General features: G+C 35.4%; 1 protein-coding gene across 1 annotated transcript; it reads right to left on the minus strand.

Annotated features, from left to right (window-relative positions):
• Window positions 1-429: 429 nt before the first annotated feature.
• Window positions 430-2,281, minus strand: EAF02_010422 (uncharacterized protein; the record flags this gene model as incomplete). Its single annotated transcript, XM_038906470.1, has 3 exons — window positions 430-890; window positions 947-1,019; window positions 1,070-2,281. The coding sequence occupies 3 exons, from the start codon at window positions 2,279-2,281 to the stop codon at window positions 430-432; spliced, it is 1,746 nt and encodes a 581-aa protein (XP_038753734.1).
• Between the last annotated feature and the right edge of the window lie 14,629 nt (window positions 2,282-16,910).

Below are 16,910 nucleotides of genomic sequence, written 5' to 3' on the forward strand. Positions count from 1 at the left end.
ACGCCGGATGAAAGAATTGAAGGTTGAATAATTGCGTGTCCTCTGAAAATAAAGACGGGATGAAACTTTTTGGTAAGGGGTGTAGGTGAGTGGATATCTTGGGTCGAAAAGGGGAAGAGTAAGATGATCATAAACCGAAGGATCTCCTGAGATACCTTGGGGAAGATGAAAGTCGAGAGTAGAGTAGTAAGATGGATTTCCCACAAGAGTCATGCAAATCCTAAGAGATGACAAGAGAAAAGCAGGAGAAATAAATTTCCGTAGGAAAGAACAAGCCGATGATGATGAGGGGTAGTATCGTACGCTATTGAAATACTCTGAATAGATGATGTTGACAGTGGCTCATCAGTTCGGAACAAAATGACGGAAGTTGAAAATGATGACGATCTATTTGCGAGAATTTTGTGCGTGGTACTGTACGAAGACTATTTAGGTCATAAGAAGAACACTTGCCTTGTGCAAGCTCTTTGCGATGATGGTAATGGAATTATCATCGCGCATTGTAATAGATGGGGTCATGACAAGCTTGAGACGCTTCTGCTTTGTTTGTAGCTGGTATGGATTATCTCTTGGATGGTCCTTGGCGATCATGGTGCCAGCTGTGAACTTGTTGCCCAGAAGTTCGGGAAAGATAACCTGGAAGCTCAACTTTGCTGTCCACATTCTGCAACAGAGATCCATGGAAGCAATGATAATTGCACCAAGATCAGTACCGGCCTTTGACTTAGAGGTTCCCTCATTCATGAGAGGTCCGAGAATGTCTCGAAGATGCTTCGTGTGGTTTGTGAGCGAATCATTTCGGAATTTCGCGAAATCGGGGGAGTTAACAACGGACTTGACAACGGCAGATTGCTCGGCGACAAGCTTTTGGCGTTTCTCTGCAGAAGCCACTGGTAGTAATATGTTAGTAACTGTAATATTGCGACATGAAATAGATAATACTCACATGGTCTAGCTGTAAGTTGCTCCCTAATGCTGGCAAGATGTGCAGCAACACCATTATTGTATTGCTCGAAGGTCTTGAGGGTCATGATATTGTCAAACAGTAACTCATTGCCATTCTCATGACAAACCAGAATCGAGTGTTTTCGCTGCTCAAAAGGGCCATCACATGGCTATGCGCACTCTGAGGATCGTTATAGGTGAGCTTGGTCATGTAATTCCAGAGAGCTTGATTCGAGCTAGCAATTGCGCGATCTTCTTGAATGTTAGGAATGCAACAATATGTGCGAGCCCATCCTTCGGCCAGAGCAAAGATGTCACTGAAGTCTTTTGTGAAGGCAACACTGATCTCGTGAACACTCGGAACATGCGCAGGTGGTTCTCTGTATGGAACAAGTGGAAGTTGTGAGCGGTGGTGATTGATAACCGTTTCGGTCTCACTGTTAAGATTGTTTCTTAAGTTTGAGATGGACTGGACGTTCTCCAAAGCGCTATCAGGAACTGCTACGGACACGGATGCCTTTACTCGATTATACTCCTCTTGGGTCGGGGATGCTTGACCTCCGACAGCGGCGCTTTCCATCGCAGCTAGCGAAGCTCTTGACAGGCGTGCCATCGATGTTGAACCACTACCACGGTATCCGGAACGTGAGTTGCTGTAGGACGATGGAGCTTCCAATCGGAGTTGCGATTGTGATCTTCCGTTGAGACTTGGGAGCCCGAGTGGATTTGGGTCACCTCTCTGTTGAGACGCGGGTGGGTGGGAGGCAAGCCAGAGAATTCTCTTTCCGTTTAGCTGGTTTTCTTTCAACTGTAATTCCTCGCGTTGTGAGGCAATAATGGCAAGTAATTCGCATTTGCTGAGCTCGCCAGAATGATCACCGGACTCACTGTAAGCTTCTTGAAGCTGGGACTCAAGGTCTCGGAGCTTGGTCTGGTAAAATTCGACGCTTTGAGTGACGAAGACTTGCTGGGCCGCGAAATCGACGAGGAACTTTTGAAGTTCAGCACCGATGTTATCTTGTACTTGTTGCGGGATTGAGGTGGTATCTCGAACGGTTCGGATGATCTGTGTGATTCTAGTTTCCATCCAGTCCTGAAGGCTTTGTGACCGATTACGATTATCGAAGACCTCTGCTCTATGACCTCGAGGTGGCGGTGGGCTTGTAAGGGAGACCGAGCTGCCCGAGATGCTTCCTCTCTTGTTATGACTGCTAGGCTGAGATGAAACGAACTGTGAAGTAGTGGGATCCATCGACTCGGAGCGGTTCATGGAGGCCCGAAGGTCTGCTTCACCAGACTTACGAGAGGGTCGCGATCTAGCAGGTACGAGCGACATTATTAGTGATAGTAGTTTCGATTATGAATAATAGTAATAGTAGTTGAATGTATAGTTTAAAGGAACAGAGCGCGAGCCCCAGAAGAATTGAGAAAGTGGGAGGCGCAAAGAGATTTGACTTGTATCTGCTGCTGTAGTAAAAAGGAAGGTAGAAGAACTTGAGTCCGCGGAACGGAGGATGATAAAAAAAGTAATCGAGGTTGGTGGGGATATTGTTTGTAGGTCCCACTAGCTGAAAAGTTTTTCTTTGAAGTGGAAGAAATAATATGAATTTTGAAAGTGAAGAAAAATGGAACCATGAATCCAGGAGTGAACTTTAAAGGAAGAAGCCACTCTATCCATGATAGGATCCTCTTGGTCTCCGAGGGAACCAGTGAATTCAAGACAACGAATAATAATGATATCGGGAGATGAAGTGCGGGGGAACATTCATCGCCATGACAAAGCAAACAAATCAAAAACGTGCGACTGCAGTTTTATGTGTTGCTCAATTTATGTTCATCAAGTATTGGTATTTTTACGATGGCTATGGAATGCTCACTGGGCATTTGGGATATCAATTTCACGTGAACGAGTGTTATATGTCCAAAGTGTTTTATAGGAATGTTTGAAAACTATTTCCAATGTATGTAAATAAATGATATGTATCTGTGGAAGCCTTCTCAATCAATGCTGTTGAAGAGATGAGACGAGTGTTGCTCAAAATGGCCTCATTGATGGCGCAGCGATGAGCGTACCAAGGAAGCTATTCCCATGTAACAAAAATCTTAGAGTGCCATATATCATCAAAGTAGAACTAGTACATTTGAAGTTGAATGAAATGAAGTTGGGACGAATAGAAGGCAGAATAGTAGAGCAAGGCGGTCTACAAAGGAAAGAGTTGAGATTGACACTATTGAAAAAACTCGCGTCCGAGTTCGGCTATGGACCAATCAATGGTTGAATGATGGAATTGAAGGCAAAAGGGGTTTGAGGAAACCACAAGAACTTCCAACAATGTCCAACTATTGTCTTCGAAAGAAGTTGTTTTTGAGAAAAGAAAAATGCTTTGAGAAGATTTAAAGTACATACCCATCCTCATAGCCATGCATAATCAAGCCATCATCATAAGAACGCGACCTAATGCTAGTATTGTAAGAAGGTGCGCCAGTATGTATAAGTATTGAGGTTAATCATACCTCAAGCTAGCTCTAGGATGAAAATAGTCGTAGACTGGAAGCCTAATTCTTAATGGCGAGGGAGGTCCTGGCTCTGGGATTTGGTACTATTCATTGAATATGTTAGCATTGTGCGTAGTAATAAGGAAAGGTCGCAAGTCATCACACAACAAATTTCGAAGGAAACTTTTTCTTCGAAATACAACCCATTCGCGATTGATTTAGATTATAAGTTATTAAACCAAATTGATTACAATTGCCCTTTAGTGATTCTGATCAGTAGTTGTTGTGCTATTGTCATCGGCATTCCGAACACGAAATATATATGAAAATTCGCGTAAAATTTTCTTATTTCGAATTATTAGAATAAGAATAAGATCCTCAATATGAGTTCTCTTAACAATTCATCAATACTTAGGGATATGGCTATGATGGAGGCTTCTTTTGAAGCCTTTATTATATCAATCACTTATTTTATTGTTGTTCTAGGTACTCTAATACCTTCAAGCCCTCCTCTGTTTTCTGAAAACCTTCAATTCGAAATCTCTAGCCCTATTCTATTAACCAATCAGCCAGCTAGTACTGGAAGAAGATTTGAAGAGTTCAATCTATTTAGTGATTCCTTTATTACTCAAGATATAATCAATACTACCTATATATTCAATCAGAATAAGAAACGGGGCTCTACAATACCCCTTAGCAATCAGAACAAACAATCTAGAATTCAAAACAACCCAAATATACCTAAGGAAGCTATTTTGAAAGCTAGAGACCTTATAGTACTAGCTTCCTCTTTCTCCCAATTACACAAAGAACAATCCAAGCTCTTAGATCTCCTAGAGATCTTTAGAGAATATACTGAAAAGGGGAAGTTTACTATAGCTTTGAATATCATCACCTTTCAAATCACTTATTTGGAAACCGCTACATACAAAATCGAATTACAAGCGAAAGCATTAGCTAAACCTCTTTCGCCTATTACTGCTACTACCACTATATTGAAACCAATATATACTGATATTTCAAAAAAAGGAAAATAGAATTTAGTTCCCAAAGGGAAAAACATTATATCTATTAATGTAGAAAAGAAATCTAATCTTATTCAAAAACGAATTATCTTAATCAAGCCAGATTTTCCAAACCCTACCTCCTTTTTCCCTCTAATTATTCGAAACAAAATAAATAAAGCCTTTCAAAAGATCAGAATCAAAGGGCCAGTCATTATAACAGCAACTATATCCTTCAATAATAATATCATTATTACAACAAATGATCCCTTTATATTACAATTCTTATTAGAAAAGAAAGCGATTTGGAGTAATATTATCAAATTCGAAAAAATCCAAAAGGATCAAGAATAGCACAAAGTCATTATTCACAAAATCCCAATTAAAGAATTCTCAGATACAAAAGGAATAGATCTTATACTCAACGAAATCAAAACCTTCAATCCAGACTTTAAGCCTATAGGAACCCCCTTTTGGCTTACATTTGCCTCCAGAAGAGCTTATCAACAAGAGAGTATTATCGTTATTGCTTTTGCTACAAAATCAAAAGCAGAATTAGCTATTCGAAAGCGATTATTGATTGATTGATTGATTTAATTAACGTCCACCTTCAGTCTATGACTATATAGGACGGCTAGGCCAAATGGTCTAGCGGATAACTTTTAAAGTACAAAATTAGGAATTTTAACAATAGGGTAAGTGAAAACTAATACTGGGGACTCGTTCCCGCTTACTATACGAAGTGCGTATAGTAAGATATAGAGTAAAGAGGGTTAAACCCTTTCTTTCTATCTTTTCTCTCATCCTCCTCCTTCTCTTTCCATTTCCAAATGGCTCTCTCTCCTTCTCTTATTGTCTCTTCTTCTTCCACAATTTCGTTTTATATCTCAGCTCTTAATAGATACCAAGTTCGAGTAGCGATTTTGGTAATATTGATGAATTTGATTGCTAGTTCGATACCTATTTCGTATATAGCAGAAATTGTAGGTTGATTTTCGAGATTAGTATTTCTTTGAAGATTTCCTTTCTTTCTTTTCTATATATTAGGCAACCAATAAGGAGATATACAGCTGTTTCGATATTGTTGCAAATATACTTATTGTTTGAAAGTTTGAATCGATATAAATAAGACTTAATATAAACTGTGGCCGATTTGAGTTGAAAGAAGGTGCTAGCAGTATTTCGCTTAGTACCTTCTGGTAGCTTGATTTTGAAGCTGATTTTCCATGGGAAGAGTTTCGAATAGATTGTATCTGATTGATTTGATCTGGATTTGTATTGATTGAGAGTCTCTAGCCATTAATCGAAGTTGTATTTCTTTACTATCATACCAAATAGTCCTATATTGGTTTCACTTGAAGTAGCCATATTGAAGTTGCTTCTTTCACTAATTTATCAGCCATTTCATTTCCTTATATCGAAGTGTAACCTGGAACCCAATTTAAAGAGACTTCAGCTCCTTTTGCTCTAATATCCTCTGCTGCCTTGATTGCTCGTATTTGGTAAGCTTGCCAAAATGATCGGAGGGGGTTTTAGACGATAGAATCCAGTTTGGTTGTCCGAATAGATCTTGAATTTCTGTCCTTCATATACTACAGTACTAGCATATTCGATAGCTTTGTAACTCCCAATAATTCTCCATTATATACTAATTGATTGATACCAATATTCGAACGTTTTCAATAAGAGATTGATCCATTTGATTGTATTACAACTATCCCTACTCCTATTCCAATTCCTTTTTTGATAGAAGATGCATCAATATATATATAAATTGTATTTTGATCTCTGTGTTTAAATATAATATTATAAAGAGTAGCTGTATCTTCTTTCGAGGCTTTATTAATATTGACTTGTAAGGTGTATCTCTTTTCCAGGGAGGGAAGTTGAAATGGGTAATCTTTTCGAGAGTAGATGGATTGAAATCTTGTTCTATGGATTCTCTTATTTTATCTAATTGAAATGGCTTGTAACGTTTCCTTCGAGGGGTAGTCATTGTTTCTAGGTCCGATTTGTATTGAGATAGTATTTCTTTTTCGATATTGATTGAGTGATTTGATAATAATTTCATTAATCGAAAAGCATATCGTTTTATATTTGAGTCTAAACGGATTTTTGCTAGCTTTAGTCCTGCTTCGATTTCCATTGAAAGGATTGGGGCGGTTTTGAAGACTCCAAGTATCTTTCGAAGAGCTAGATTTTGAAGTGATTGAAGTGTATCCTTGAATTTAATCTGGCCTTTCCACCAAACTTCCGATCCGTAGTCAGCAATACTAGTTATACAAACTATATATAGCTGTCTCATAGCCTTAGGACTAAGGCCTTTTTCTATATTAACTAAACAAGCCATTCATTGAAAGGCTCTTTTCGCTTGTGCTGCTCTGATATTGACATATTAATCGAATTTGAGATTCGGATCGAACTAGATACCAAGCCATCTAATTAGAGATTGGGATATTACTGTTTCCGAATTGGGTAAAGTAATAGGATATTGAGCTGTTAATTTGGAAGAGGAAAAATGCATTAGCTTTGTTTTAGCTAAATCGAATTGGATTGCATTCTTTGAGCTGAGTTTGTATAATTGTTTTATAGCTCTTTCTAACGAATTAACATTCTTTCTCTAAATAAATGATTTAGTAATAAGAGCGATATCATCAATATATGAAAGGAATTTGATTGAATTGTTTTGGAAAAGATCTCTAATATAAATTAAGAAGAGGATTGGCGAGATAGGGCTGCCTTGTGATATTCTGGTCGAAATTGGCTTGAAAGATTCGATTTGATTATTAAAAGATAGTTTTAGTTGTTTTTGTTGAAGAAATGAAGCTATCCAGAAGATAAGATTGATTAGTAGTCTCAGCTTCTTGTAGATATCCAATAATCGATTTTTTGAAATATAATCGAATGCTTCTTTTATATTTATAAATAAAATCGAAGTTTTACTATTAGCTTGCTTATTGCTTTCAATCTCTATATTCAAAAGGAGAGCTATATTGATTGCCGATTTCTTTTGTTGTTCTCTTATTTGGCTATAATATAAGAGATGGGTAGTTTCCACTAGATATTCTAATCATTAAGCTAGAATCCTTTCACTTACTTTTCCTAAGTAATTGAGAAGTACAATAACCCTATATGCTTTTGGTATCGAATAATCTGGTTTCGAAGCTTTTTTTAGGATTGTTTTAGTGGCTTGTTTCCAGTATTATGGGTGGTATTCAATATTGAGAAGCTTGCTATATAAAATAAAGAAGATTTGTGGAATAGCTTTATATGCTCTTATAATGATTTCTTGAGTAATATTATTTGGATCAGGAGTTTTCCCTTGAATTTTAGCTGAACAGGCGTTCTTTAGTTCATTTTTAGAGAGATCAGGCCATTCCCATTCGTTGGATTGTTGATATCCTTCCCATTCAGGTTCGGCTGTGATAGGAGGTTGAGGGAACAGAGTAGTTCGAAAAGCAGAGCATTTTCCTTCAAAAGAGGTTTCTGAAGTAATATCAGGGATCCTTTGATTTTGATAATCCTTTATATAGGCCATTGCTTTGAAAATAGTTTGAGTATTCTCTTTTTCTAGGAAATCGTTCCAATAATTCTTCTTTGCTGTTTTAATAGCTTGAAAGTATTTGTTTCTGATAATTCGATAAGCTTCTTTTGAACTAATATTTTCGAGATTGGATTCAATTTGTTGTTTTGCTTTTCCTAGTTCTTTTCGAAGAGCTTTCAATTCAAAAGACCACCATAGCTTAGCTCTTTTGTTTGTTATAACCTTCAGAATACAACTTTCCATTACCTTTTAGATAATCCTTATAAATTCACTAGCAGCTTGATCCAATTTGGAACAATATATATCATTTTCTTAAAGGAAATCAATCAAATCTTGTATAGTTATTGTAAACATACTTAGTTCAGCTAGAATGGGCAAGTATTTGGCTTTGAATTGTAGAATAGATTCGAATAACTCCCAATTGACTAGCTTTATATGATATCTGATTATTGGCTCTTGAAGAGGGGTATTTGAAATCTCTTTTCCTTTTAATTCAAATAGAATCCCTGAATGATCGGATCCAATATTAGAAAGTGTTTGCCAATCTTATATCCTTAAAGAAATATTTTGAGAAGCTAGTATAAGATTGAATATACTTAGATTTGTCAGATTAGTTCAAAAGAAAGTAGTAGCTCCAGACTCATTCAATAGACTTAGATTTTGATCTTCAATCCACTCTGCTAGTTGATTGGTATTAGCGCTTTTGTTTGAAAAGGGATTTCATAATAAATGATAGAAGTTGAAGTCGTCTAATATTATTGTTTGTTGATTAATCGATAGATTGTAAAAGGACCAATCAATTGTATATCCTTTTTCCTGTACTTGATCTGCTTCGTTATATATATTGATAATTTGGAAGGTTTCGCTTTCATTTTAGCAGTTTATTATCTGTATATCCAGGTCTATTGGCAAATAAGAAGCTAGATTAATTATAGCTCGGAGGTCTTTGGAAATATATAGAAGGGTTCGGGGTTTGAGATCGGGGTTGAAATTGGGAAGAATTTGTATAAAATTGGAGTGTATAATCGATCTGTAATTAGAGAAATTGGTTTTATTTTTTTGAATCTAAGATTTCTGAATTAAAATCAAATCAATATTGAGCTCAAGAGCAAGCTGTAGAACATTCTCTATAGCTTGGGAGCTTTTGTTGAGGTTTATTTGAAGAAATCTGATATTATTGTAACACATTGATTAGTGCTATTGGCTTTTTTGTTGAATAGCTTTGAAGATTTTACAGCTTTTAGAGCTAGCTGTATGATTTCCTTGACAATTAGAGTATTTGGTGATAATATGAGAGCAGAGTTTTCCTTTTAAGTTGCAGACCATATAGAGGTGTATTGCTGTAATGTGTTTGCCTCCGCACAATCCGCAAGAAGAGTCTTTTTTGCAATACAAGCTTTGATGCCCAAAGCCCTGGCATTTTTGGCATTGTGTAGTAGGTTTGGATTCGTAGAATTGTTCTACTCTAACACTAGTGCCTGCAATATACAATCGCTTTCGAATAGCTAGTTCGGCTTCTGATTTTGAGGCAAAAGCTATAACGATAGCGCTGTCTTTTTGGTGGGCTCTTTTGGCTATTGGAGTGAGTCAAAAGGGAGTTCTTATTAGCTTGAAATCTGTATTGAAGGTTTTGATTTCAGTTGTAATCAAATCCATTCCTTTGGGCCCAGAGAACTCTTTTATAGGGATATTATGAATAATAACCCTATACCATTCTTGGTCTTTTTGAATCCTTTTGAATTTGATAACATTTTTCCAGATGGCTTTCTTTTCAATTAGGAATTGTGTTGTAAAGGGATTATTAGTAGTGATAATAATATTATTATTGAGAGAGAGTATTGCTGTAGCAACTATTGGTCCTTTGATTCCAATTTCCTGGAAGGCTTCATTGATCTTGTTTCGAATCGTTAAGGGCGAGAAGGTTTTGGAGTTAGGGATTTCTGGTTTGATTAAGAGTAATCGTTTTTGGATAATACTAGTCTTTTTCTCTATTGGAATAGATTTGTTACTTTTTCCTTTAGTAACTAGATTCCATTCCCTTTCTTTTGTAATATTAGCGTAAGAAGGTTTTGATGTTGATATTGTGGTACTGGTGGGAGCCGATTTGGTTAAAGCTTTGGTTTGAGATTCGATTTTCCGTGTAGCTGTTTCCAAATGATTGATTTGGGATGTGATGATTTTGGAAGCTGTAGTGAGATTTCCTTTTTCAGTGTATTCTCTAAAGATTTCTAAAAGATCTAATAGCTTAGATTGTTCGTCACGTGATTGAGAGAGAGTAAAAGCTAGAACTATGAGATCTCTAGCTTTTAGAATAGCTTCTTTAGGAGTGATTGGATTGTTTTGGATTTTGAATTGCTTGTTGGATTGGTGAATAGTATAATAGAGTTTCGCTTTTTGTTTTAATTAAAAATTTGAGTAATATTATTTGGCTTTTAAGTAATAAAAGGATCGCTAGGTATACTGAAATCTTGTATTCTGATTTCAGGACTGATTATTTGATTGATTGATAAAGTAAGGCTTGATAATTCGATTAGGGTTCTTCTGGAATAAATAAGCAAATTTGGGGTTGTAGAAGGGCTGGAAGTGATTGCTGGATAGGTATTTGGTATTATAGATTGGTTTGGAGTGGCTTCTCTTATATCTATATCTGAAAGAGTATTCAGATTAGTATTTGGAACCTCTACAATTATACAATCGGAGTGTTCTATATTGATGTTTGAGATTGGATTGTCTATTCTGAAATCTTGGAACAGAGTTTTTCATGCGTTTTTTCGTATGCGTTTCGTGTTTCGAAGCATTGGTGGCAGTATCACAACAACTACTGGCCAGAATCACTTGGAGATAATTGCAATGGAATTGTATTGATAACTATGATCTAGAGCGATCGTGAGAAGGTCGTATTTCGAAGAAAAAGTTTCCTTCGAAATTTGTTGTATGTCGAAAGCGATTATATATTGCTAGAAATAGTATAAAAGTAAAACAATTCTACAAATCAAAACCAACTACACAATATCAGAAATGTCAAGGATTTGGGCATCAGGATACCTATTATAGAAGAAACCCTTCCTATAGATTATATGAAGGCAAGCATATTACATCAGTACACTTATATATAGTATATAATATCAAAAGAAAGTTCTATCAACACTTAAAAGTAAAATGCTCGAATTGCCAAGGGAATCATACAGCAAATTCGAAAACATACAAAACCTATCAGGCTATTCAACAAAAATCGAATACTACTCATTAATGAATCACACTAATATTTGAATCCTTCAAATAAATCTCAATCGGAATTCACAAACTACAAAGAACGTTTTACAGCTTGTAATAAAACTTAATATCGACCTCATTATGATTCAAGAACCTTGGATTATTAAAAACGGAATCGATTACTTAAATTCAAGATCTATTATACACTCCAATTTCACACAAATATTACCAAAACTCAATCCTAATTACCAGTCACATACACTACTATATACATCAAAAACTCTTCAAACTACAATCAATCTAGCTTCCAATTCTCTAATAGATTCTAATATACAGATTTTCAATTATCAAAATGAAAACAAAACCTTTCAAATTATCAATATATACAACAAAGCTGATCAAGCTAAAAAAAAAAAAAGGTTTCACACACAACAAATTTCGAAGGAAACTTTTTCTTCGAAATACGACCTTCTTACGATCGCTCTAGATCATAGTTATCAATACAATTCCATTGCAATTATCTCCAAGTGATTCTGACTAGTAGTTGTTGTAATACTACTATCAATACTTTGAAATACAAAACGTATGTGAAAAAACGTATGAAAAACTCTATTCCAAAACTTCAGAATAGATAACTTAATTTCAACATCAATATGGAACACTCTGATTGTATAGTTGTAGAGGTTCCAAATACTAATCTAAATACTCTTTTAGATATAGATATGAGAGAAGCCATTCCAGACCAATCTATAATACCAAATACCTATCCAATAATCACTTCCAGTTTTTCCTACAATTCCAAATTTGTTTACTTATTCTAGAAGAACCTTAATCAAATTATCAAACCTTACTTTATTAATCAATCAAATAACCAGTCCTGAAATCAGAATACAAGATTTCAATATATCTAGCGATCCTTTTATTATTCAAAAACCAAATAATATCATTCAAATCTTTAATCAAAACAAAAAGCAAAACTCTATTACACTACTTATCAATCCAAACAAGCAATTCAAAATCCAAAACGATCTAATCACTCTTAAAGAAGCTATTCTAAAAGCTAGAGATCTCATAGTTCTAGCTTCCACTCTCTCTCAATCACGTGACAAACAATCTAAGTTATTAGATCTTTTAGAAATCTTTAGAGAATACACTGAAAAAGGAAACCTCACTACAGCTTCCAAAATCATCACATTCTAAATCAATCACTTGGAAACAGCTATACGGAAAATCGAATCTCAAACCAAAGCTTTAACCAAATCGGCTTGATTGATTGATTGATTGATTGATTTAATTTAACGTCCCGCTTCAGTCCATGACTATATAAGACGGCTAGGCCATAAGGGCGCTAGCGGATAACTTTTGAAATACACAATAGGAATGAAATAATAAGGGAGGTGAAAACAAATACTGGGGTATAGCGCCTACTATTGTATGTAGTCTATACAATAGGTTTTGAAAGGGATTTTACCCCTCTCTTTCCTTTCTTTCATCTCTCTCCTTTCTCCCTTCTCGTATCTCTCCTTCTAGCTTTCTAATTACTCTTTCTTCTTTGCTTATTGAATCTTCCTCTTCAACTATTTCGTTTTAAGTTTCGGCTTTGACTAGATGCCAGATCCTTATAGCAATTTTGGTAGTATTGATAAACTTGATTGCTAGTTCGATGCCTATTTTCATATATAACAGGAATTGTAGGTTGGTTTGGGATATTGGTAGGTTCTTGAAAATTTCTTTCCTTTCTTTTCTGTATATCGGGCATCCAATCAGGAGATGAGTGGCAGTTTCGATATTGTTGCAAATACATTTATTATTAGAAAGCTTGAATTGATATAAATAGGACTTGATATATCCGTAGCCAATTTTGAGTTGAAAGAAGGCGCTAGCGGTATTTCGCTTGATACTTTCCGGTAGCTTGATTTTGGAGCCAATTTTCTATAAAAAGAGTTTCGAATAGATTGTATCGGATTGATTCGATCTGGATTCGTATTGATTAAGTATCTCTAGTCATTGATTGGAATCGTATTCCTTTACTATTATACCAAATAGCCCTATACTGATTTCGCTTGAAATGGCCTATATCGAAATTGCCTCTTTTGCCAATTTATCCGCCATTTCGTTTCCTTATATTGAGGTATGGCCTGGAACCCAATTTAAGGAGACTTCGGCTCCTTTTGCTCTGATAATCTCTGCCGCTTCGATTGCTCTTATTTGATAGGCTTGCCCTGGGTGATCAGAGGCAGAAATGAATTATATTATAACTACTTTCTAGAATATATTATAATACAAAGTAGGTTCGCTATACCTACAGACGCTTTCCCGGTTCACTTGTGATAAAGCCACTAGTACTAGGCTTCTGTAGAATCTTCTAATTATGTTAAATTACTTATTATATAATTACCTTTAGAAGTTCCGGCCAGAACCAAAACCATTCCTTTACACCTCTATTCCTGTTTGTTCCTTAAGTTTATCTGATATCTCCATTATACTCTTTGCTTTATAGTATCCGATTATAGACCAATACATGCATTCGTTCTTTCGAGCCATATAAATAATATCGCTATTATTATCATTATATACTACACTTCGCGGTTAATAGCCGTTTTACATTACCTTATTAAATCTCTTCTACACAACAAGGCTGATTATATCTTGCAGACTTGTTATTTTAGATCTTTAGCTAGGTAGCCTTTCTATAATATTTCCAACCCACTAATCAAAGTTCTACTTGTAAAATCCACTTCCCCAATATATAGTTTGTAGTCGAAAGTAAAGTATTAGAAGCACATTGTATATATATATTGTAGGATTGGTCTTTACCTGAGATTCTTCACTGCCGTAATACCAATCGAGTATTATCGAGTATAATTTGCTAAAAGTATCCTTCCTATACCGAAGCTCCTTTGCCGTTATACTGCTTCCATGTATTCGGAGATAAGGTACTAAAAACGTTCCTTCTTCTATTTCATATATGCTTCTGCTGGTCCCAGTAAATACTATCCTAGCCTTTGTATACTTCCTATTACTCTTTTTATTATTTGTAAATATCCGATCCAGTATATCCGCAGATCGTATGTATTATTGGATTATAAAAACTCTGTATGCTAGTATTCTAAAGGTATTCTGTCGATTTCATTCATCAAGTTAAGGATATCAACCCTATTCCCAATACAGGCTTCAGTCAGATTCAGCTATATTATAGAAGCTTTATTATCCGCTATTTCAAGAACTAGTTTCGTTTTGCAAATGTTCTGTTGCGATATATTCTGGCTCTACTTTTTATACAGATTCGTAAAGGTATGGTTCCGTATTAATCCCGCTCTCATCTCTCTTCCATTATCGAATGATTTTCATTTCCGTTTTGCTGGTAGTCCTCTATTCCAAACATCTTTGCGATCACCCTCTGGTGATCAGCTGCGTGTACCTTTACTTCTAGTACAGCCTCCGATTAGTGTACAACCACCACCCGGCTCCAGCTGACTCTACTTAGCTCTCCGATCGCACAATCGAAGGTTCGTAGGATACACCACGTACAGGTGAGAGTCATCGTATCCCTACCAAATCGGCTTCTATCAGTATTACAATATCAATATCAAAACCTTCTTACACTAATATTACAAAAGAAGAAGAATGGAATCTAGTTACTAAAGGAAAAAGTAACAAATCTATTTCAATAGAGAAAAAGACTAGTATTATCCAAAAACGATTATTTTTAATCAAATCAGAAATCCCTAACTCCAAAACCTTCTCGTCTTTAATGATTCGAAACAAGATTAATGAAGCCTTCCAGGAAATTGGAATTAAAGGACCAATAGTTGCTGCAGTAATACTCTCTTTCAATAATAATATCATTATTATTATTAATGATTCCTTTACAATACAATTCCTAATTGAAAAGAAAGCCATCTGGAAAAATATTATCAAATTCGAAAGGATTCAAAAGACCAAGAATAGTATAAGATTATTATTCACAATATCCCTATAAAAGAGTTTTCTAGGCCCAAAGGAATGGATTTGATTACAACTGAAATCAAAACCTTTAATACAGATTTCAAGCCAATAGGAACTCCCTTTTAGCTCACTCCAATAGCCAAAAGAGCCCACCAAAAAGACGGCGCTATCGTTATAGCTTTTGCCTCAAAATCAGAAGCCGAACTAGCTATTCGAAAGCGGTTGTATATTGCAGGTACTAGTATCAGAGTAGAACAATTCTACGAATCCAAACCTACTATACAATACCAAAAATGCCAGGGCTTTGGGCATCAAAGCTTGTATTGCAAAAAAGACCTTTTTTACGGATTGTACGGAGGCAAACACATTACAGCAATACACCTCTATATGGTCTGCAACTTAAGAGGAAAACTCTGCTCTCATATTATTACTAAATGCTCTAATTGTTAAGGAAATTATATAGCTAGCTCTAAAAGCTATGAAATCTTCAAAGCTATTCAACAAAAAAGCCAACAGTACTAATCAATGTGTTATAATAATATCAGATTTCTTCAAATAAATCTCAACAAAAGCTCCCAAGCCATAGAGAACATTCTATAGCTTGCTCTTGAGCTCAATATTGATCTGATTTTAATTCAGGAATCTTGGATTCAAAAAAATGGAACCAATTTCTCTAATTGCAGATCGACTATACACTCCAATTTTATACAAATTCTCCCCAACTTCAATCCCGATCTCAAACCTTGAACCCTCCTATATATTTCCAAAGACCTCCGAGCTACAGTTAATCTAGCCCCTCATTTGCCAATAGACCTGGATATACAGATAATAAACTGCCAAAATGGAAGCGAAACCTTCCAAATTATCAATATATATAACGAAGCAGATCAAGTACAGGAAAAAGGATATACAATTGATCGGTCTCTTTATAATCTATTGATTAATCAACAAACAATAGTATTAGGTGACTTCAACTTCCATTATTCATTATGGAATCCCTTTTCAAATAAAAGCGTTAATGCTAATTAATTAATAGAGTGAATTGAAGATCAAAATCTAAGTCTATTGAATAAGCCTGGAGCTATTACTTTCTTTTGAACTAATCTGACAAATCCAAGTATACTCGATCTCATACTAGCTTTTCAAAGTATTTCTTTAAGGATATAAGATTGGCAAACACTTTCTAATACTGGATCTGATCATTCAGGGATTCTATTTGAATTAAAAGGAAAAGAGAATCCAAATACCCTTTTTCAAGAGTTAATAATCAGATATTATATAAAGCTAGTTAATTGGGAGCTATTCGAATCTATTCTATAATTCAAAGCCAAACACTCGCCCACTCTAGCCAAACTAAATATGTTTATAATAATTATACAAGATTCGATTGATTTCCTTTAAGAAAACGATATATATTGTTCCAAATTGGATCAAGCTGCTAGCGAACTTACAAGGATTATCCAAAAGGTAATGGAAAGCTGTACTCCGAAGGTTATAATAAACAAAAGAGTTAAGCTATGGTGGTTTTCTGAATTGAAAGCCCTTCGAAAAGAATTAGGAAAAGCAAAACAACAAGTTGAATCCAATCTCGAAAATATTAGTTCAAAAGAAGCTTATCGAATTATCAGAAACAAATACTTTCAAGCTATTAAAATAGCAAAGAAGAATCATTGGAACGATTTCCTAGAAAAAGAGAACATTCAAACTATTTTCAAAGCAATAGCCTATATAAAGGATTATCAAAATCAAAGGATCCCTAA

Source organism: Botrytis sinoallii (assembly GCF_014898435.1).
Source record: "Botrytis sinoallii strain Bc 23 chromosome Unknown BSIN_025, whole genome shotgun sequence".
Classification (NCBI taxonomy): Eukaryota; Fungi; Ascomycota; class Leotiomycetes; order Helotiales; family Sclerotiniaceae; genus Botrytis; species Botrytis sinoallii.